Raw genomic sequence first — 24,926 nt, forward strand, 5'->3', positions numbered from 1 at the left:
TGAATAAATGTCATTCTATTTCCAGGTAACTTCTCAGCTAAGTATTCACAGTCAGAGTTCACTCAACACACTAGGGTTTGCATGCTTGAGGTGAAGAATGAACCACCAAACCCAAGCATTTGTCCATTTTCTTCCAGATGGAAGATAGAAACTCTGGTAGTCTCCTCCTTGCCAATAAACCTTTTGGAAAATAAGGAACCAACTATTCTGACCTTTGGGATTTTTATCAACATCAGACTGCAGTTCAGAACACAGACAGGAAACTGTCCAAGGAAAACATGCCCCCAAATGAACAGGACATAAACAGAGCTGTAACTAGGTAATAAATGGTAGGGACTTGACTCCCCTCACTTCACTTCTCTGATAACAATCTGGCATTTTATCAGCAGGGTCTTTTATCTGGAAGGATTCACTGTGTTCTGCTGCCTGGAACTATTCTGGGAGGGGACAAAGACAAGCTTTCATCTTGGAAAGGAAATGGAACCACATCTAGAAGGCATAAGGAAGAGTCAGAGCTGTTAAAAAACCTTCAAGTCTCTCCCTGCCAGAAGGAAGAGGTAAGTAGAAAATAGGAAGCCCCCTTTCACTGAAGGCAAGAGAGCAAGTTCTGGTGGGAAAGAAGTCACTGCAGTCCTCACCCATATCACACATGTGAACGTGGCAACTTGCTTTCTGCCGTTGTTCCAAGTTCTGCATCCTCTCCCCACCACCGACCTTATCCCTTCCTCAAACACTTCCCCAAACACCCAACCGATGTCTTCTATTTCTCTTCCCGTCCAAACCCAAGAAACTTAAACTAAACCATACGGTGGTATAACTGACTAATAATAACTTAAAAGTACTATGTCTCACAGTGGGATTTCCATTTTAGAAGGGATCGAAACCATGTACTTAAATAATGAAAAGTCTATCTGTGAAACTCAAAATGGAGGAGGCATCTGAGAAAACTGGGTGGGTAGAAGGCACCACTTAAGGCTTCTGAAATCGTTTCAGATAGTTTTCAACTACCTTAGGGGTAAAGCTGGCCCGAGTGAATGGCTATGGCCATTAGGCTACTGGCCCTCTGAGTGGCTTCATTCCTAACAGGAAAAGGGACCATTAGGGAGGTGAAATTAATTAGTAGTAGAAAGCATTCCCTTATCCTCCCTCCACACACGGCCATTCCACTCAGCCCTCATAAAAACATGTCATGGATTGGTCGTGGAAGGACCTGGGAAAAACAGGGCTTTGAACTCCCCATCCTACTTAGAACCTGGGAATATTTACCCAGGGTTGAGCCAGGGTGGCCGGCCAGTTCCAAAACCCACACAGCCTGGGGCTTATACACCAGAGCACAGCTTCTGTCAGGCTGTGTAGCAATCCTGTGGAGGCCCCTTGGTCCTACTCAGGGCTCTCATGACAGATGGTTCATAGCAGTACAGACAAGGGGACGGCACTAGGAAGCCTCTCTGCTGGTCAGTTTTCAACAGGGCCTTCTAGCAGGACACGACATTCTAACACTGGTACTTTCAGGACGTGTTCAACCATGCAGCAGAATGCAAATCCCGCTCCGGTCTTTTCAAGTTTTCCCTAAATCCGGTTTTTATTCTGGCTCTGAACTAAATTCTTAAATCATGCAGGGGGAAAAAAATGGGCACAAAGTGACTGAATTATATTAATTATATGGCATGGAGGCTCAGCTAGAAAACAAGAATTACATTTCTTAAGTTTCCCTTCACTAGACTTATGCAGGTTATAATTAGTATTAAATGAATTTCACTTTTCATTTCATCCAAGCTGAAAAGAAGCTGAGCCTTAAACTCTGTCTTTAGAGAAAAAAAGAGATTCTTCTGGCAAAAAAATAAAATAAAATAAAATAAAATAAAATAAAATAAAATAAAATAAAATAAAATAAAATAAAAATAAAATAAAAATAATAATTAAAGTTAAGCAAAAAAAAAAAAAAACCAAACCCACACTACTTACCCATCACCCAAAAGGACCGCCTTAAGAGACTCATTTGTTTAGTGTTTGAAAATATTTTCTACCCACTGCTTGTCTGTGTGACACAACCTTCAGTAACAATTCAGCTTTTTCTTGGCTACCTGGATATATTTCCATAGTTTCTACCCAGATGGGCTTCTCCTAAATGACTGTAATAATCAAAAACAAGATGCTTATTTATTCAGCAGCACCCCTCATACAAATATGTATTTTTGTTAATGCTCTGGACATTGTAGAAACCAAATAGAAAAATCTCATTCGTGTGGGCCTGCCTAATTTTGATTTTTTTTGCTTATTTAGACTGAGAATGAGCTGCAGTTTCCCTTTGCGACTGAAAGTTTTCATTCAAAGTTAGGGAACATGTGGCTATCTCTTGGGGACTGGTGGCCAGGATATATACATGCCAGGCCAGGAATTCTCCGATACAAAAGAAAACACAACCCTGAGGGCACATCTCGCTCCTGGTGTGCCTTCCAGCAGGTTTCGGCTAGTAATTTTTGGTTAGTGAACGAGCAAGGTAGGACTGTGCACATGAAAAATGCAAACCTGAGAAAGAAGCGGGGTGGATTTCAACCCACAGTCAGAGGCCTTGTGGCGTGGGTTGTCAGCTACTACGGTAACCCGGTGCCGTTGTCCGGCCACTGAAGCAGCTATCCGAAGTTACTCTATGCAGTTTGGAGTAACGGAACTTTCACATCATAATAGTCAGTGATTTGAACACTTCACGATTCAGACTTGCCATTTTTCCACATTAAGTGTGGGGTTACCACACAAAGAAACGTTGACAATTTTTCAAAATTTCAACATATGCTGGCTGATAGCGTTGAGATTCTATTTTCTTTCCAAGAGAATCAAAAGAGGATGATCGACTAAGCTGCTGTGTGTGAAGGTACTCTGTAAATATCAAACTTTTACCTAAATGTTTGTAGCTGTAAATTGTTTTCTTTTTCTTTCAGTAACTTGGGAGGTTTTCAAAGTTATGTGAAGTTTCGACTGTGGAAACTTAGGATGGTAAAGACAGATGAAAAATATATTCTCTAACAGTTTAAAAGTTATAAATAAAGAGGAACCCACAAATGATCTCATTAAGACTTTATGCTTCTTGGGCCTCAAGACACATTTTTCTCTTTGCTAAGACACACACAACTGTGCAATGACCCATGATTTCCTATTCTAAGGAAAACTTCTTTTGTAAGAAACTCTCAGTATTTCTCAAGAATCTCAGAACTTCAGTTGAGCCAGTCTTATTTAGCAAGCTGTCACAACCACTTGGGCTTAACTGCGAGCTTTTCTTCCTTTTCTACTGATTTCAGATTAGGAAATGAGACCACTGCCAAAGCAATGCCCAAGATGGGATGGAGGGAGAGCTCAAGAAAGCAAAGTGAGTCCAAATATTTGTCATTCGAAACTGTAGGTTAATTTGGGCATGTGGAGAACTAACTTGCCATGTAGCATCAGAAGCAGGCATATTGTGGTGTTAAGCATTAGTGTAGCTAAGGGAGTGGCAAAGAGCCTGGGTTCTGGAGCCAGACTGCCTGGGTCACATCCTGGCCTTTTCACTTCCTAGCAGTATATGACCTAGGGCACATTTCTAAAACTTCCTACAACCCAGCTTGTCCTCTCTGGAGGATGGGGATAATAACATTACAGACCTCTCACAGTGTTGTCATGATGATTAAGTGAGTATGTGTCAAGTTCTAAAACAGTGTCTGGCCCATAGCTAAATATTATCACTTATCACTAATTTGATGGAACAAATCAGGGCAAAGAAGACAGGGACCAAGAAGCAGCATACCAGAAAGGATAGTCCATTAGACCAAAATCTTATCTGTCTGATGCTCCACTGTATTTCTATCGTGCCCAACACACAACTGATGTTTGCAGTAAACACCTATTGAGTAAATGAATAAATGAATCAGTTCTTATAGACTGACTCCTCAACGATGTTTTTACTGTGGACATATGATGCTTACTCTTTTGGTGCCTTGGCTTTTCTATCTCCAAAGAAAGGTACCGACACCTGCTACCTTGCTATCTCAAACTGATGGTCGTCAATAAGAGAAAAAAGGCAAATCATTTCAAACTTACTGGAGGGATATATAAGTCAGTGACTTTTTTTTTCAATGTTTTTATTTGAGAGAGAGAGAGAGAGAGAGACAGAGCCTGAGTGGGGGAGGGGCAGAGAGAGAGAGGGAGACACAGAACCTGAAACAGGCTCCAGGCTCTGAGCTGTCAGCGCAGAGCTCGACGCGGGACTTGAACTTGGGAATGGCGAGATCATGACTTGAGCTGAAGTCGGATGCTTAACTGACTGAGCCACCCAGGCGCCCCCCAAAGTCAGTGACTTTTTAAAGCAATGTTCCTTTGTTAGTGAGTACATATGAACACAATGACATTGGGAGGACCCTTGTGATACCCTGAGTCCTGATTTCCTCTGACTACAGCTGGCCCGATGGAATGTGATGTTAGACGTTGTGCTAGGCCCTAACAGATGGCTGTTTCAAGCCTCAGGGTGCAGAGGAATTACCTGGAGACTTGTTTTGAAATTGTGACTTTTAGGTATCTATGGGACATGCAGAAGGAGTTGTCCAGCAGAATGCTGAATCTATGATTCTGTACGAGTTCTAGATCTAGGACACCGCTCACTGTATGTGAGGAGCAACCCCAGATAGTGCAAGCAAAGTGAAAATGAAGAGAGTAGAGGGCAGGGCAAAGAGGCACACCAATATTTAGGAGGAAGCAGAAAGAAGGGGTCCTGCCAGAGGAGAAAGATATAATGGCCAAAGAAGGCCACAGAGGAAAGAGCGTCACGAAGAAGGGGATGTGCAATAGTGTCAAATTCCACAGAAAGGGAAAGAGGGATGAGCACTGAAAAGCATCCAGAGGCTTCTATGACTAGGTCACTCCCACTGCACCCTTGTAGGCGCAGCTGCAGTGAAGTGGCGGAAGAGGCATCCAGGGTGCAGTAGTTTAAGGAATGACTTAAGGGGGGGAGGGTGGGAACGGAGCCCGTGAACACAGAAAACCTTTTCCAAGCATCTGGCTATAAAATACGGGTGAGAACTATGGGGGCAGGTGGGGCGGGCGCCTCCATGGAGAGTCTAGGCCTAATGGCCTCTAGTTTCTCTTGCAAATGGGAGGTGACAAAAGTAGGGGCACTGGGTTTAGGCAACAACACAAAGTAGGCCCTCAGCAAATATATTTACGGGACAGATGAACTGATGACAAGAGTACTCACAAAATAAAGTGAAAGACAAGAATAAATGGTGAAGAATAAATCTGTAGCTGGTGTGGAGGGGAGGTGAGAAGCACAGTCAAGAGTCTCAGGGCTCAAGGCAAGTGAAGAAAATAAGATACAAAGGAAAAAGTAGAAGGATATGGGGGTGAATGCATCCTGGGCAGTTCATGTGACTAATGCAGCTTGTTTTAACTAGATTATAAATAGACTGGGAAGGGTCAAGGCCCAGAGGAGAGGGAGGAAAAAAACTGTGCCAGTCAGGGAAAGATATCCCAAACATGCTGGGTCATTTTAAGCCTACTATAATTCATCTTTGCCTTCCTACTCTATTCCCTAATTTGTATTTGCTGCCTAAAGAGAAAGACCTACATTTTTTATCTTAAAACACTCCCTACCATGTAGGATAAGATGACCGCACATCAGTCAGCATTTGGGACATGCTATTGTCAAATCCTTCAGTTCAGCATTAAGAATGCCTGCTGAGCACCTTGGCTACAAGTCTTGAGAAAATAATTAAGACTAAGGAAATAAAAGCTCCTTAGGGAAAGACATTAATAAAATATTTTGAAATTTAAATGTTACTATATTTGTAAGAGTTTTCCTCCTACTAGTTATTATTTCCATATGCCTTAAATGTATACCTCGGAGCAAATACTGTCCTTTATTAAAATTAGCCAAGATTCTCTACCATCGGTGTCCCTTGTTAAGCAGCAAACCATTTATTTTCTGAATTTCCTGGGTCATCCTTGATTCAAGTGGAAGCAAGGCTCCTTACAATGACTTCCAAGTTATGAATCATAAAACTCTCTACCACAATCTTTCTCTTGTTAGATCCAACAGTCTACATAGTAGACAGCATGGCTTTTCTCTCGTTTTGCATGAGCTGCTAATCACCATGGGAGATTTCTGAAAGCCCTCGAGAAAGAAAACTGAATTCCCTTCTTTTCCTGCCTTGCTACTTGGGAGAGCCTCCTGAACTTCTCCAAGAACACTGGCACTCTTCCCCTTATTTACTGGCCCTTGGCCCTTAGTGTATCTGTCACATAATTCGGTGGTTAAAATTCACTATGTCAGGTGCAGAAGCATGGGTTTTATCTCACTAGCTAGGCCATAAGTTCTTCAAGGATGAATGCTTTCTTCCTTTACTTTGCATCTTACCAGAGACCTAACGCTAGCTAGGTATGCAATGGATATTTAACAACTACTTTGTTAATCTATTAACTGATTGGATTCTAACTTTTAGAGTGAATGGCAGCAATAGGCCATGGATTATCATCATTATCAAATATTTCACCTAAGAATGAAGCTGTTTGCAGATCAAATCACTTGTTCTAACATGACCTGAATTGGCCTGTTGAAGTAGCAGATAACACCGAAGAAAAGCTGGTCTCTACAAGTTTTGTTTTTTCAGCTTGCTTTGTCAATGCATTCCGTAAGAGGTGAATTCCTCATTCCTTTTGCTCAAAAACATATTTAGAAAATGGTCTTAAAGAGATCTGGCACCAGAGATGAAGTTGGCCAGGCCCCTCTCTAGGAACTAAGAGATAAAAATCAGTGACAGATGACAGAGTATCCTTTTATGCCAGTACTCTTTGCAAAAAAAGCTACACAATACAGGAAACATGATTTGATTTCACATGCTGAAGCTCAGCTACCCCTGGGTAGAATTCAGAAGTTCAGAAGGCCATGAGCACAGTACTCCACATGAAGCACTAGGTAGACAGGGCGAAGGTAAAAAGGAGATGGAGCAGATAGCTGCATGAAGTGTGAATTAACCAGCATTAGGAAACAACCTTCCAGTCTCTGCTTTTAGGTCCTCCCCTGTATAAGGCCTAAAACTCCAAAACCAATGGTCATTGCTTTATTTAAAAATGTATGCCTCTATAATACAACAAGTAGTCCCAAGGAAGTTAAAGACTCGGGTCTTTAACATATCTGTATGAAAGGAAGAAGTGAGCACAGGTTTGGCTTAGAGGCAGAGGGGAAAATGGAAAAGCCAGAAACCCCCCCGAGGGGAACTGAACATCTGCACCTTAACATCTTGCCCAAAGCTGGAACTGGTATCAGGGTCACATTAGTAAAACCAGAGGTCAGAGTTTCCACACACTGATAGGATGGCAGTTCCCTTCCCTTCATGCCTCCATTGCTGGCAGATCAAGATGGTATAGGGACATTTCTGACATTTAAGCCCAATCTCTAAGGCTCGTGGAATTTAGCAGTAACCACGGGAGGGGTGGAGTTCTGCTGGACCTCCAGGCTGGCCAGGTGGGAACAAGCTCTCCATTAACAGCACCAGCAAAGACCTATTCTCAGTTGTCTCTTCTTGTAATGGGCTAGGCTTGAGGACGCTTGTGTTCTCTCTATAGGCATCTCTGTTCAAAGAAGATCCTTCAGGAAGTTTGGGCAACAAAGAGTTATCTATTTTAATCACTTTTCAGAAAAGCATCTCTGACTCTTCTCAAAGACTCAGATGTTCCTTGTACTTGTCAGAAAACAAATGTGGTTTAGGCCAACATCTGGAATGGAGAAAAATATAGCAACCACCAAAAAGATAATTAAATTAATAAGGAATGCTTTTCAGACATAACATCCCATAGGCCAAAAAAATGTTTTCAGAACTATCCAGAACAAAGTTATAGAAGTTACTTAGAAGCTAAATTTAAGTGAATTAACTGCTGGAGGGCACCCTGGAGTAGACCACTGTGACCTTGTGGGCCATGACAAGAATGGCACCCCAACAACCTGAGTTGTTCAGCTGATCTGAAATAAAACATCTCAAAAAGATGCCCTGCTGGTCATCTCAGATGTACTACAGAAAGCCCAACAAGGGATCAGTTTTTCTTGAATGCTTTCAATGACCAGCAGCTCAGCATTATGGAAATCTGTTCACTCTCTTGATGGAGAATGCTAACTTTCACAAAATTCTTCTTTATGTTAAAATCTGAAATCTATCTCTTACTTTCCCATTGGGAGCACAAGAAAGAAATTATGTGCCTTCTGCCATATGGCCGCCTCTCAAGTGTGTAAAGACCATCACCATGTTGCCTCTAAGTCTTTTCCAGTCTAACTATTTCCAGATGTTAAGCTTCCTCCTCATCTTGGTCACCTCCTCTGGATAAATATTAGTTTATCAGTGACCCTCCTAAAATGGGAAGCCCAGAGCACAACAACACAATAGGCACAAGGATGTAGGTTTAATCTGACCAGAAGAATTCAGGGGGACTACAGTTTCTACTATCTGGAAGCAGCAACTGCTTCCTCAGGGCTCACCAGGAAAGCCTACTCCCCAAGATGTTTTCATAAAAACTGCTAGGGGGCCAGACAGCTCTCATCCTGTAGGTACACAACATTGGCTTTTCTTTAGAAAATCAGAATATGATACCTATCTCTACTAAATGTCATCTTGATCATCTCAGCCTATCGATCCAGTCTTTCAAGACTCTTTTGAATCTTGTTTTTAAATTATGAACAATGTCAGACATATCAAATACAAAATAAGTATACAGAATATTATGACAATCAACCACTTGCCCAGAACCTACCTTAAGAACACACCACAAATAAAATTGAGGCTCCTGGTATACACTTCCTCAAGTTTATCCCCTTCTTCCCCAGCCACATAGAAGTAATGGCCACTAGCCTGAGTTTGCGTTACGCCCATGCTTAAAGACTATTTTGAACTTTGATTCTATCACCACTTATATTTATGTTATATACAAACCTGATAAGCATGTGACCTAGTCTGTGCTCGTTTAAGTAAGTAATTCAAATGTTGAATAAAGCAGCATTGCCTTCATCTATCGGACTGGCAATCCCATCAAAACAGTGAGCTGACTCAGACATGACTTATTCTTAGGGAATCCTTACTTGACCTCAGCAAACAAAGTGTAAAGCTCTTGCAAGTAATACATTGAATGACTCAGTCTAAAACAATCAATATCAATACAACTGTTTGGTCACTGATAAAGTATGCCTTTCCCCTTGTCTTTTAAAAATCCTTCTGCAAGCTCCCAGCAGAATATTCCCATCCCACATTTCACTCAAATTACTGACATGGATCTAGGCTCATAAGTACCCGAGGCTATAAGTTACCTGGGTCCAGGAATTTGCCACCAACAGGACGATAGTGCACTCTTTTTTAATCTGCTCCCCTGCATCTAGCTACAGGGCCTTCCTTCCAGTTTACTGGTTGGGACAAGCCAAAGCAGAAGTTTAAAAAGTCGGCCCTCTTCCTATCACCATCAACCCCTTCCTCTGTATAGAATTTTTCTTAAAAAGCAAACCAAAGGGACTTTTATCTGCTATTTTGTAAGTAGTATTATCCCCATTATATAGATTGACAGCCTGAAGCACACAAGGGCCTTCTTATTCATGCCATAATAATCGGGAAGGCGTTTTTATAGATAGTTCTATGACTTTCAGCAAAAACAAAACAAAACAGCCAAAAACAAAAAAACACAACATCACCCTCCTTCTTCCATTCTTACCAATCCAGTCTCCTCTTGTTTAGTGCTAAACCCTGCAGCAGGTGGGTCTCCAGAGCAGTTTGCCAGATAGCAGTCAGGGAAAAGGGCTTCAGAGGCCAGGAAGGCCTCAGGTCACAGGCCCATGAGGCAGGAGAGGACCTACACAATATCTAATACTTTAATCTGATACATAAGGAAACAGAGGGTCAGAGAGGTGAAGCAAAATAAAAGTAAATGTCAGAGCTCCTACAGACTCCTCAAAGGCCAGGTAAAACACAAGACCCAGCAGACCTTCCTTTCTACAAAACCATTAACCAGTGAGATATGAAATGTGGCTCCAATACTGGAGGACTAGGAGTCCCTAAGTATTTCACAGATACACAGATCTGCTAAGACACAAGATGTCTCAATTTACAATTACTCTCATTTCTACGTTAATAATTCAGTCTCTGTGCCCAAACATGGGCAAGGCAGAGAAAGGTACCAAGGAACAAAAACAAACCAAAAAACCCAGAGTGGCTTCTACATGGAAAGAGGTTAAGATTTACTTGGAGAGAATAAGCACTGAGCATACAAATTATGTGATGATACAATAATGATGAATACTAGGATAAGAGGTTTAAGGAACAAATGCTATAGCCATTCAGAAAGAGAGATGAGCCAGGCTTGAAGTGAACAAAAAGGGAGGAGGGCAGGTCTTCCTTTCCAGCAGTGTTTTAGCAGCCCTCTGCCTATTTATTTCTCTGTAAGGCAAAGTCAGCCCTCTACTTATCTACAAGGATCCTGGGAAGACAGAGCAGATAGAAATGGGCCTCCAGCCTTGAAAGGGAGTTCCCAGTATTACAATCACAAATGAAGGTAGAGGCCATCTATTGTCTACTGCAAAAACCCCAACTCTACACCAAGGAAAACAAGTTTCTTCAACTCCATAACATGGGCAAGGAGTAACATAGTAATCCTTGAATTATGTAACTTTCGAAGACCAGAAAACAAGGGTCAATATTATTTCTCAATATCACAGGCTTAAAAGGCCTAACTCTTAGTATTTGTACCTGCTACCACCCTTCTTCCCTTTTTAAGACTGGTACAATCCAAAGGTCTCATGAAATATTTTTTAAATGTATAAAACATGTATTTTCCAATTTTTTTACTGTTGGCTGGGTTTTTAAATATCTCAACTACACAAGTCAGCACAGGTCCCTATAGGTGATTTCCACTGCCATGTATTTAAGATTGTATTGTTATTTGCACCTCAATATTTTTCAGAGAAAAGAACGGCATATTTCCCTGAAAAGTTATCTAAGGTGAAATGATTGGAGGAAAGACATATTGAAAGTCCTTCACAATGAAAATGAGCCCCAAATGGGGGGGGGGGGTGTTGCAGATCCTTTTGAAAGCACCCAGAAGAATGAATAAAAGGCAGTGGAGGGGTATCTCTCATGGGTATTAATCCAATGCTGAGATGTGTTGTCAGCAATAGAAGGGGCTCTCTGTCTCAGTGGACACCCTCACACACACAGGTACACACGGGTCCAGAGAGGGGAGAGATCCTTGTCCAAGTGTTGCAGCTGGTCAGTCAGTGGCAGAACTCAGACAGAACCAGGTCTCTAAAATCCAGGGCCTTTGCTCTGTTCAGGACTCCACACTGTGGTCTAGGTTTGGGGCATACTCAGTTTCCTATAGCTTTTCAATTCAAACTTGAAACTCCTTTGTGAAAGGGAATTCAAAGGTACACATACAGAGATATTCTGGTCTGTAGAAAGCCCTAGACAAGCAGGACATATTCGGGGAGCCAGTCAGGGTCCCCTTTAAAGTATGAGTCACTCTGCTCTGTGGTATTTGAACTAAAGGGTGAATGGTCTTAAATGTAAGGCATCATATTTGCAAGGTAGAGGGCTGTGAATCTGCACCCAGCACAGCAGCAGACACATAAAATACCCTGGGTTAAAAAACAAACAAACTTGTAAACAAAACATTGTGATTAGCATTATCATTTCTCTTCCAAGATGATGCAACAAGCATAACTGCAACAAGCATCACTTTGGAAAACCCAAATCAGAACTTCTAAGGTTTAAGTCAACAAAGCAGATCAGCAGATACAAGCTTATACTCCCAAATGTGGGAAAAGGGACAAAAATACAAACAATACCCACAGACATCTTACAGAGAGGAAGGAAATGGCAGGTATGTATACATAAGTCAAAGGGAAATAAGCTGTCACTGGGGCTTTTAATCTTCTTATTGTGCAACTCACTTCAGCATGGTCAGAGCAACCTTTGTGGTACTCCTACTAGCTGAAGAATTTCTATTTCACTAAACGCAGACTATCCAAGAGCCTGATTAGACTCTTCCAAGTACGTAAATTAACACCGGCAATGTTACAAAGATAAAGCACTGCCTATCCACTCATGCATACATCCATCTTTTCAGCTATTATCTCAAGTCAAAATAAGCCACTCTTTACCATCACTAGAACTGCAAATATTGCCTAAAATAATAGGCAATCTTTCACTTCCTTCATGAATAATTTTCTCAGAAGTAATTTAAATCAAATGTGTACACTTTTATCAAATTCAGTATTTTTTATTTATTAAAAAAATTTTTTTAGTGTTTATTCATTTTTGAGAAACAGAGTATGAGCAGTAGAGGGGCAGAGAGAGAGGGAGACACAGAATCCAAAGTAGGCTCCAGGCTCTGAGCTGTCAGCACAGAGCCCAATGGGGATCCAAACTCACGAACCGTGAGATCATGACCCGAGCTGAAGTTGGACACTTAACCAGCTGAGCCACCCAGGCACCCCTAAGTTCACTATTTGCTAAAAATCTGTTTTTGGCTCATCTGCCCAGAGTGATTGTGAACATTTTAGGGTAGCATGGGGTTGCCCCTGTACTAGGCTGATGAAACCCCAAACTGGAGTTTTGACTGAACTCCAAGTCTAGGATCCTTCCACTTTATCATAAAAGATGGTCAAGAAAGTTAAGCCAGCTTCTCCATACCTGGTCACAGACCAACCCTGCTACCTCCGGCAATGATCTTGCAGATGTGAGCCTGAGAGAAAGGCTGCATCTGATCAAGCCATCCTCACCAGTGCTAGTGGGGACATGACTTCTACATTCTAAAAACAGCCTACACTCAGATCCACCAACTCCGGATCTTCCTCCCTCCTCCTCCCTCCTAACTGCTCCTCCTCCCTCCTAATTGCCCAATCACTTACTCAGTGTAGCCACTACTCTTGGCTACACAAAAGGGAGCTGGTTATTTTGGTGTAATACAAAGAGTACACCCAACACTCTTGACAACCCTATGTTCTTGGGTTCATATTTAGCTCTGTACCTGACTTGCTCTCTGAACCTCAATTTCCTCAACAGGAAAGTGGGGGTGATAACACCTCCTCTCAGAGTCATTGTAAGCAAAACGCCCAGTTCGGTGCCTGGCAAATAGTCAAGGTTCAACAGACGTTGGTGTACTTCCTGCTAACCTCTCTGCTCAGAATACTCTTTTGCTTGTTTTCTGCATTCCTGGGTCAAAATCTACTTCTCATAAACCTTCTGAACAGCCTAATCAAGTACCAAGTATGAGCCGACTACTGTCTAGTTTATTAAAATTGTGTGTGCAGGGGTAGGGGAGGGGTTCTGATAATGTTTAATGTTTAATATCCCAAATTTAATCTTGGTACTCAAAGCGTGATCTATAGACTAACAGCATCAGCATTACCTGGGAGTCTGTTTGAAAGGTAGACCCTCGGGCCCCACTCCAGACCTAGTGAACCAGAATTTATGAGATTCCTAAGTGATAAGTTACCTCTTAAAGTTTGAGAAAACTGCTCTATACCACAAATGGACATTCATTCAATAAATCAGAGCCTACTGATTCTCTAAGGAATCAATTCTGGCACTCATGCTATTTGGTGGCACTCGATGAATCTTTATTTGGGTAGAAAGCAACCGTTGACCAAAGCATTTTCCCTGGAAGGGCAGTAAAATGGATACTTTGTGCCTTTTGAGTTCAAAAAAACCGATACATTAGGGCTCCTGGGTGGTTCAGTCAGTCAAGCGTCTGACTCTTAATTTCGGCTCAGGCCATGATCTATCAGTTAGTGAGTTCGAGCCCCATGTCGGGTTCCTGCTGAGAGCATGGAGCCTGCTTAGGATTCTCTCTCTTCCTCTGCCCTCCCCACCCTCTCTCTCAAAATAAACTTAACAGAAATAAAAATAAATTAAAAACGATACACTGAGGACACTGGCTTTATGGCAATATTTAAATAATCTATATTAATGTGATCTTTGTTATATAATAAGTGCTTGGAATATAATAAGATGAGCATTCTGATTATACTAATAAATATACTGAAATATACTGATTATACTAACAAATAGCAGGAAGGATACTTTCAAAGTAGTAATTTCTGGTTTCTAGGATGCAACACATAACACTGGTTAGTGATGAGCTTCCATAAATTGAACGTCCTCAACACAGGATGACAAAGTTCTAAGGCACGTCTTTGTTTCTAATGGACGCTGTGATTCTGACCATGTGCCTTTCTCCCCCGACCCATCAACCTGCTGAAACATTTTTCAGTTCTTTCCAGTTACGTGTGAAAGTACAATTTTTAAATGCTCCTGAAAGTAAAAAATTTACGACCCAAATTCCTAAAATGAATCACCAAAATGCTGGATCCAAGAGACTGGTAACTTTGTGTATCAGGAAACAAAAACCAATCTGAGTGAGTCATCTCTGTGATCAGAGATAACAACACAGCCACAGCCAGAGCTTGGCGCAAACAAATGGCTACAGCAATCGTATGCCAGCATCTCGTGTTTAATGGTTTCTCACATTAGAATGCATCAGTCAGCTCTGTGAAACCAGGAAGTGGAACCCAGGATGCCACATAAATAACAAACACATTCTCCTGAGTTTGGTGTATCTTACCATTCAGCTCTAAGTCTATGTCCATTTTGGTAGATAAATAACAATGAAAGTGTTATTTTATCAAGAGGCAAACAGAAAGGTAAAAGCTAAGTAATATGACTGTGCTTCTGAAATGTTTCATAAGAAAATTTCAATACTTTTTTGGAAGCCTATTTCTTGATGCCTTTGATTGAAAATGAAAAAGGTGATAAGAAGTTGGCAATGCCTCAAAAACTCTAACAGAGAAAGGGGTAATAGGCTCTAGAAGTAGGAAAGCCTGCTGTCATCTGATTCTATGTATAATCCATATGCATGGCTCTTTCTCAGGTGCCCCAAGCTTGAAAGAGAAGTTGAGCAGGAAATGAATTTGTACCACGCAGCACTGCCCTCTAGATGCTACCCCTCGCACCCACTAGCAAACTCCTCTGGAGTGAAGAGACAAATGTTCTCTTCAACACCTGAACAGGGGATATAACACCGGGACCGAGCCTGTCCCATGCTGGCCAGGCTCAACACAGGGCTTACTGCAGATACCCAGGCTATGGTTTTCAAAAGCAGGTATCTCCAATCACATCCGTTAGCAAGCAGAGTGCCAAGGAAACATTACTTAAACAATGGATATGGACTTCCGCACCCAAGACAGAGGCACCTTCCTCTGAAACGTTGGAGACCACCTGGGGGCAATGGCAATAACCCTCAGGCCCCTGCTTTGACAAGAACCCCCCCCAACAAAGTAAAAAAAAAAAAAAAAATCTATAGTTTCTGAAATAAGAACAAGTTATAATACCCCATAAGGCCCCCATACCCACCCCATTATTTCCAGGAAACACATGCTACCTCATAATGAAGGGAATGAAAGGTGCCATGCTGAGAGTGGAATAGGTGCCGTCCATCGGGGAAGGGTAGAGTCTCCCCAACACCAGCAGTAAGAGAAACATGCTTGGATGACGGTTTAGTTCTCCTGCATCACTGAAAAAAATTATTGTACATAAAATATTTAAAATTTAAGAGGTGCAGTACTTTCTTCAAACATTTTTCTCATTAAATAATTCTGAATATCAAGTGAGACTCTCTATGATCAGAAGATAGCTTTCCTTCTTTTCCCTCCGTTTACCTCATGTTTTCCTAATGTGCAAATAAGGAAGAGCTACCGGCAAAGCCATGGTTTGGGCTTTTGCACACGACTCGTCTCAAAGCTAACTGTTAATTTGCGTCTGTGTTTTGATTTGAGCTGTTCATACAGTAGAGAGGTGGCTGTTCCAGAATATGCAATGTGAAACGTTCAACAGCCAAATGTACTTATGAAAGCTTGAACAGTCACTTACTGGGGCCAGAAAAGCCTGTCTGTACAAATTACTGATGTGAGGAAATGTATCATAAACAGAAGTAAAATTCATTGATGTTACTTTGCTTTCCCATTACGGATAATTAGTATGAATTCATATCAAGTGCAAACACTGCTAGAAGAATAAAAAAGCCCATGTTCTACGATGTCCATTCTAACAATTCCACCATCAGTACAGAATGTGATTGAAAGCACAATGGTAAACTTTGCTATCTGCCCTGATCGGACTGGAAGCCCTCTGAATGGCTTTATTTTATGTTTCCAGGGTCACTGGCCACCTTTGCTCAGGTGGGCTGGTACCATTTCTGATCACAGGTGACCAGATTAGTCAGCTATTTGCTTAAGGTCACAATGGTCAACTGTAGCAGGCCAGTAAGAAAAAAATGGCAGGTGTTTGTGACAGCAAACTCAGTACGTAAACACACAGATTTTTATTTTTTTTAACTTTTTTTTTAATTTTTAAGTTTATTTATTTATTTTGAGAGAGAGAGAAAGAGAGAGCACTAGCAGGGGAGGGGCAGAGAGAGAGGGAGACAGAATCTGAAGCAGGCTCTAGGCTCTGAGCTGTCAGCACAGAGCCCAATGTGGGGCTTGAACCCACCAACCGTGAAATCATGACCCAAGCCAAAGTCGGACACTTAACTAACTGAGCCACCCAGGCACCCCACCCCCCTTTTTGATAGTACCATCTTGCCCGGTGTGAAGGGGCATCTCACTGAGGTTTTGGTTTGCATTTCCTAGATAACCAGTGATGCTGAGCATCTTTCCATGTGTTTATTGGCCATTTGTAAACACATAGATTTTTAAATATCATGGGAAGAAAATTATTTCTAGAAGAAATCACCATGTGCTTCTAAGAAGCTGGTTCCTGAAAAAACAGTATTATATTTGATAAGACAATATAAAACAGGATTTAAAAAATATAAAATATAGTATAAAAACAGGATTTTATACAACTTTTCAGGTACAGGAGTACTGTAGAGAATCTGGCAACATGATGTAATAAAGAAGTAGTTTTAAAAAATCCATCTATGTAACAAGGAAGGAGGGGATTAAAAACTGTTGCCTGGAGGGAAAAAATCTCGATGAATGAAGTAATTCACTTCCTTGATCTTACTGTGTCCCACCCTATTCTCTTACCTGTCCACAGTATTAGCTACAGCTTCCAACTGCTGGAGAAGAAAAGGATAGAGTTCTGGGAAACGAGAAAAAAATTCGCTTCCTGTCATTCTGTAGAGGGAAGAAAAAAGAAATTACTATCATTTATTTCCTCTGATTTAATGATAAAGTTTTTTTATTCTATTTAAAGAAAGATAACCAAGATCATGCACGTGAATATTTAATGAAACAAAAGTTAAGAACAAAACCTTACCTTAAGAATTTAACAATGAAACAAAACATTTAATTTTGATTTTGGAAGTGCTCTTAACACATGGACTTTTCTCTCAAAATTTAAGATTATGTATATTCACAAATATTTGATATTAAATTCTGTTGGGGAAGAAATAGGTAATTTGTGCAAATGCTGTTTCCACAACTGATGTGGACTATGAATAGAGTCAACACCTGGTTGGCTGAGGTTGACTTGGCTTCCATAATAAGGACAGATCTAGAACAGGTTTCTCCAAACTGGCACCGGTGACATTTTGGACCAGACAATTTTTTGTTGTGGGTACTGTCATGTGACGGTAGCATGTTTAGCAGTCTCCATGGCTTCTACCCACCAAATACCAGTAATACAATACTGCCTCACCCCCGCCCAGTTATGACAATCAGAAATGTCTCTGGACAATGTGAAATGTATCCTGAGGGGCAAAATGGTCCCCAGTTGAAAACCACTGGTCCGGAGTATGGGTATCAGAAGCACAGACTTGGCGTGTATGGTTCTGGATACCCAATCCCAGCTGACTCCTGTGAGGATTACCTTTCCATCTTTATACTCTTGAATTCTGACAAGATCATTCAATCGGGTTTCACAAATGCTTATACTCATGTAACCCACACTCCTATGAAGACTCATAAAATTTCCATCATCTCAGAAAGTTAGCTTGTGCCCTCTCCCAGTCAACTCTCAATACCCAAAACAACCAATAATTTGATTTCTATTACAATTTGGTTTTGTCTATTCTAGAATTTCGTATAAATGTAGTAATACATAACCTAAGTTTTTTGCGTCTGAGGCCTTTTTCAGTCAGCATAAAGTTTATCCGTGGTATTTGATGCAACAATAGTATGATTCTTTTTTTGTTGAGTAGTATTCCGTTGTATGAATATACAGGTTTGTTTACCAATTCTCCTCTCAACAGAAATGGGCTATTTCCATTTGTAGGCTATTATGAATAAAGCTGCTAGGAACATTCTTATACAAGGCTTTTGTCAACATCTGTTTTCATTTCCCTTGAATAAATATCTGAAAATAAAATTTCAGCATATCTAACATTATAGGAAACTGACAGTTTTCCAAAATAATTATAGCATTTTATATTCCCATCAACAATAAACAAGAGTTCTAATGGCTCTACATCCTTTCCAACTTTTGCTGTTGTCTTTCTTTTTTTTCACATTAGCCATCCTAGCCGGTATATAGTGGAATATCCCTGAGACTTTGACTTACATTTCCTTGATGACTAATGATGAGACTGAACACTCTTTATGTGCTTTGGCTATTGACATGGTCTTTTGTCAAGTATCCAAGATTTTTGTCTATTTTTATATTAGGATGCTTGTTTCTTTTGCCATACAAGTGCATTACATGTACTTTTTCTTAGTTTGTGGCTTGCCAATTTATTTTAATAATGTCTTTTGATGAGTAGAAGTTTTCAGACCAATAACTGAATCAATTTTTTTCTTTTATGATTCATGCTTTCTATGGCTTAAGGAATCTTTGCCTATCCCAATATCACAAAGATATTCCGTTTTTCTCTAAACGTTTTATACTTTTAGCTTTTATCTTGAGGTCCATGATCCATCTTAAATTAATTTTTGTGTATGGTGTGAGGTACAGGCAGATTCTCTTTTTCTCTTTTTCAGATTTATTTTTTTTTATAGTTGACATACAATGTTACACTAGTTTCAGGTGCAAAATTCTTTTTCTTCTACATTGGTGTATCATAATTTTAATAGGGAGATGCCGTAAGAAAAGATACAGGCCTTAAATAGGAGAGATGCACCAAGTTCATGAACAAGAAGATTCAATATTTTTTTTAAAAAAAGATTCAATATTATAAGGAGGAAATTCTCACCAAATCCAATGTAATTCCAATAAAAATAATAATTGTGCATGTGTATGTGTGTAACTGGACAAGCAGGTTTTAACATGTATATAGATGCATCAAGGGCCAGTGGTTGCAAAGATAATCTTGAAGAGCAAGGAGGGAGGACTCACCTAACCAAGTAGTGAGAAATATTATAAAACTTTAGTAATCAGGACACTGTGGTGACAAGTAGGCCCAAAATCAGAATCGAGAGCACGGGAGCAGACACGCATATGCACGAGAACTTGACTTCTGAAAGGGCTGGTGCCACAGATGGTGGTACTGTAAAGATCACCAGGGCTCTGACAACCAAGTATCCACACAGACAAGATTAAAACTGGATCCCAACCTCCCACTACATACAGAATTAAATCCTTGCAAATTCAAAACCTAAAAGGCAAAACTGCCAAACCCATTAAGAAAACTGTAGAGAATAGAATTTATTAAACAAGACCCAAAAGCATCAACTAGTAGGAAAAATTTCTATATTCAACTGCATCAGTTAATAGTTTTTAAAATTTTTACACCAAAAAAAGAAAAAAAGCACAAATAAAAACACAAAATAACACATGTACAAAGCACTTTTGACAGAGGAGTAGTATCAAACATTACGGAATAAAAGAGACTAAGAGACTTAGCTGACTTTTGAGGCCAAAAAAAGACTAAACACAACTTGCAGCCTTTGTTTGGATCCTGATTCTAGCAAACCAATTATAAAAAAACATTTCTCTTTTTTTTCTTTTAATTTTTTTTAATGTTTATTTACTTTTGAGAGAGAGAGAGAGAGAGAGAGAGAGAGACAGAACGTGAGTTGGGGTAAGGGGAGAGAGAGAGGGAGACAGAATCTGAAGCAGACTCTAGGCTTAGAGCTGGCAGCACAGAGCCTGATGCGTGGCTCGAACTCATGGACTGTGAGATCATGACCTGAGCTGAAGTCGGCTGCTTAACCAACTGAGCCACCCAGGCACCCCATAAAAAGACATGTCTAAGACAATTAGCAAAAGTTGAAGATCAAGGAATTATTAACTTTGTCAGATGTGATAATAGTATGGTGGTATTTCTTTTTAAACTCTTATCAAATCAGTCATGCATCCTGAAGTATTTACAGGAAAAAAAATGACAGAATGTCTGTGACCTCCTTCTCAGGACAAGAAATGGACAAATTAAGATTGGCACAATGTTGGGGGCGCCTGGGTGGCTCAGTCGGTTAAGCGTTTGACTTCAGCTCAGGTCATGATCTCACGGTCCGTGGGTTCAAGCCCCACATCGGGCTCTGTGCTGACAGCTCAGAGCCTGGAGCCTGTTTCAGATTCTGTGTCTCCCTCTCTCTGACCCTCCCCCGTTCATGCTCTGTCTCCCCCTGTCTCAAAAATAAATAAAACGTTAAAAAAAAAATTAAAAAAAAAAAAAAGATTGGCACAACGTTGATAAGCGTTGAAGTTAAGTGCTGGATGTGCAGGGGTTAGTTAAACTATTCTCTTCTTTTTAAATATTTTAAAAATTCCCATAATAAAAAGGTTTTAAAATGATGGAAGTAAACATTTTATTTGCCAAGCCACAAATGGAGAGAAAATGTGTAATGCATGTAACCGAGAGTTATATAGTTAGTATTAGACTATGTGAAGAACTCCAGTGAAACCAGTAAGTTAAAAGACAAACAACTCAATATAAAAATGGTAAAACCTGTTAAAACATAATTCAGAGAAAATAAACATTAGTGGCCAATAAACATAAGATGCTCAATCATACTGAGCAATTGGCAAAGATTGAAAAATCCAGTATCAAGTATTGGAACTCTTAGACAATGTCGATGGAAACAAAAATTACTACAACAATTTTAAGAATAATCTGGCATTTTCTTGGAAGCCACGGATGTGTTTAGCCAGTGATTCACAAATGCTATTTCTAGGTAAATGGCCTAATAAACTCTTGGACATGGGCACCAGAAGGCTCGTACAGCATATGCATAGCAGCCATATGTCTATCAATAGCAGAGTGATTAACTGTACACTCACACAATGGGTTACTGTAGAGCAGTAAATCTCAATGAACTACAGATGTATCAACAGATGTATCTCAGGAACATAATGTTAAGTGAAAAGAGCAAGTTAAAGAAGAATACAAGCAATATAATCCTTCTATGCAGTTTACAAGAAAGCACTAAATAATACATTGCTTAGAGAAATAAATTTAAGTGATAAAAAAAATGAAAAGCAAAGAAGTAAGTAAAATAAAACTGGCAAAAGTAATCAATCACTTCTCCAAGAGGGAAAAGAAAGGAGATGGAATTAGGAAGGAATATATAAGGGGCTTCAAAAGAAATGCTCCATTACTTATACCCCTAAAAGCGTTTGTTGCATAGTTACTTATTCTTTATAGCTTATACACACTATATAAATTTTCTTTTGTACCTATTTCACATTCAGTAAAACCAATTTTTTTATAAAGAAGAGAAAGTCTTCACTCCCTTCCAAATTATAGATCATTTATTGGACATCTGTGCAAAAATATGCTCACTTTTTTTAATTAGATGTTTTTGTGGAAAAAAATAACAAACACAAATGTTAAAAAAAAAAAAAACCCACAGACACACTAGACCCCTCAGTGTCCCTCCTCACAGACAACTATGCAAAAGCATCTCTGCTTTCCTTTTAAAAAATTTGTTTATACAAGTACCTACTTTCAGTTTAGCCCTTTTCCCCCCAGCAAATACGCATATTATACATACAGTCACGCCCCTTGATTTTCTTTTTTCATTTAAACTCTACCTGAGAAATCATTCAATATCAGGCACACTGTTCTATTTCTTTCCATTCAATGGCTGCAGAGTAATCCATTGTATGTTGACTGTAATTGATTTCAAACCTGAATGATAGGCTTTTTGGTTGTGAAGTTACTTTTACAAACAATGACATGTAAATTTCCTTGTTAATAAATTGCAAACCTGGAGTTTGCAGGGTCAGTGTTTTATACAGGGAGACCACAAAAACATTCCGCTACAGGCCACTGTTACATTCTATAGTACCTCTAAGCAAAACTGGTCAGGAAACTCCTCAGTTTCCATTTTTAGTGGTCACTTAAAACTTTATATGAATTAAATATTGAAATCCCTGCATACACTAGCCCATACAGAATCTCTCCATCTACACCACAAGGCCTGGTGGATATGTCTTCTTGAGGAATCAATATTTCCAGGGGAGTAAGCCACTCCTTAATGGTCTGATATCTCTTGGTTGTGTCAGAAAGAGAAGTATTCTCATGTAAGCAGACCATATGATTGCATCACCATGATCTAGAAATTGCTTTGGTAAATAACTGGCTCTGCTGACCACAAATACTGCCAGAGAAAAGGGCCGTGGAGCTACTATACTCCAACTATAGTCATTGTTTTCATTGAATTAAAACTAATTGTTCCAAACAGCAAATTACCTCATTCAGTTACCTTAGCAGGTATTTATCAACTTGTCTATGTTGCAGAATATATGAAGAAGGTACGTTATTCAAAGTTAAACATTTGGTGAATGTTTTAAGTAACAGTTTTGTTCTTAATAACTTGCTGGGTTTTGACTACATCTTTAAAAAAATATTCTGTTTAAAATTATTGCACCATGCTTGATGATGTAGGACTTTGAAGCACCAATTATGCATCTGACAGGGTTTAAGAAAAACTGAAATTATTTTCTAAGGAGAATTCTGACCTTGCTCAGGTACTCTGAGCACATAGGAGTTGCTTTCTATTCTAGCATTCTCAGACTTCTCGAAACTTGTTAAGAAAATGTCAACTCTTTCTGACCAGGGCTCCAATTCACTGCAAATGCAGAAGAGTTGAGTACTCACCGGATTAGCATCATCTCAAGTCTGCATCAGCCAAGGGCTACTAACGAGTTGGCTAAATGTGTACAGAGTGCTGCCTGAAGGATATGCGATATTAACAATTCTCATGTATTATAAAACAGAGCCTCAAGAGGTAAGGTGTAGGAGGATATCAGAATTGTTCAAGGGGCTTATTCAAACTTCACTCACTACTGATTCTCAACTACACAAAATGCCTACGGTTCATGGGCACCTCATAGGTTTTGTGCTGCCTGTAACCTATAGTTTTATTTTAAAAGGCCAAAATCACGAGACTATTTCAGTCCATATGTGAATCCAGGAACATGTGAGTCTTAACTCTCATTTCTACTTCATCAAACCTGTAGTATGATCATATTTTTCTCAGGAAAGTAGCAAATATTTTAAGTACCTACACACTTCATGTTAAGCACTGTGCTAGGTCCTATGGAAGATAGTAACAATATGAGATAGTCACTGCTCTTGGGGCTTAAGATCTGGTTAGGAAGACAAGACACATGCATAGACTACAACTAACAAGGTAGGGCAAGCCAGTTTAAGGGTCAAATAACTGAAGCTTACAGTAACAGTGGAGTTGGGAAAGATATCACTGGGAGCCGGAGAGGTTAGGGAATGGTTTGTGGGAAACGTGGAAACCAAGATGAGTCCTGAAAAATTGGTAAGAATGGATTAAAACAGAGAGAAAACAGTATGGAGAGGGTGGGTAAGTACAGGATCCCACTGGGTAGATACACTGGCTGGACGAATCGAGGAATTCAATGACATGTGAAGGTAGAAAAGACAGGATGGCATACAAGTTTTTAGAAATGTTAATGCCAGACTAAGCAGCTTTGCCTGTGTCTTAGAGGCATCGAAAGTTTCTGAACAGCAGAGAGATATGTCAAAAGAAGATAGGCTGGACTAGAGAGAGGGTAGAACACGGTGACCCAATGGACCCACTGGACATTCACTGAATGTATCTTTTCACCTCAACCAGAGCATAAATATCTATAGGTAAGAGACCATATTCATACCTCCTTGCATCGCTCTTCATACAAACCACAATTCTACGTAAACACTGGATGACTGGTAAATATTCTGGCCATGAATGAGTAAGTCGTATTAGCCAGAGAAGAAAAACATTCTAATATAGAGGCCCTCAAACCTACGCGTTATGAATTTTTTCTTTTCTCTGGGACTGAAACCCACCCAACTGACACCTAACTACCCAACCAACTTCAACACAATTTATCCTAATCAAGGAGAAAAGGAATTATTACTAAGGTGGCAACAAATTAAAAATTTCTTAAAGTGAATCACTAGCTGTATCTAAGGACATTCAAAATCATGATCTGAATTAATAAACTGAGTATCCTGCCAGGGCTTGAAATTTCTGAAACACAAATATATAAAGCTTGTCTCACTCATTTGCAAACAGTTCAATTCTAGTTCACCCATATAAGAAAACAGGCTGATAGGTCATCTCCACAAATATAGCAAGGCCTGGGGGTAAATTCTCCAGTGACAGGCATTTCAAACCTGTTCATCTCTGTGGCCAGAAACTAGCCTGGCAACTTTATGGAAACAAAAGAAGCAATGACCAAAAAGGAAAAACAGAATCTCTGTAAATTCAAGCTTCTAGGAAGACAAAAGGAGACCACCAAACACCAAAAACAGACAGACAAAGGTGAAAACAAAAAAGCTGGGATAGAGAGTGAGAAGAAAGCAGCTTTAACTTTGGGACTGTCAGACTCTACAAAAGGGGAGTTATTCCCCATCTCGTCAGGTAAGAACTATGCAGGCACGACCCCTGAGAGGCCCTTGGGGAAACACAGGAGCTCCTTGAGGGAATCCACTTGCCCAGCACCAGGAATAAGGTGCCAAGAGCACAGAGTGGTTGT

General features: G+C 40.0%; 1 protein-coding gene across 8 annotated transcripts in view; it reads right to left on the reverse strand.

Annotated features, from left to right (window-relative positions):
- Window positions 1-24,926, reverse strand: part of THADA (THADA armadillo repeat containing) — a 326,086-nt gene that overhangs the window by 167,032 nt on the left and 134,128 nt on the right. For all 8 annotated transcript variants that reach the window (XR_008289288.1, XM_027072570.2, XM_053200530.1 and 5 more), the window contains 2 exons: window positions 17,081-17,170; window positions 15,433-15,564 (listed from right to left, as the gene is read on the reverse strand). Coding sequence is in view for 7 of the 8 variants with exons in the window: in XM_027072570.2 (XP_026928371.2) it covers window positions 15,433-15,564; window positions 17,081-17,170 (222 nt within the window). In the remaining variant the exon portion in view is untranslated. The remainder of the gene's footprint in view (window positions 1-15,432; window positions 15,565-17,080; window positions 17,171-24,926) is intronic.

This window comes from Acinonyx jubatus, chromosome A3 (genome assembly GCF_027475565.1).
Source record: "Acinonyx jubatus isolate Ajub_Pintada_27869175 chromosome A3, VMU_Ajub_asm_v1.0, whole genome shotgun sequence".
In the NCBI taxonomy this organism is placed as follows: Eukaryota; Metazoa; Chordata; class Mammalia; order Carnivora; family Felidae; genus Acinonyx; species Acinonyx jubatus.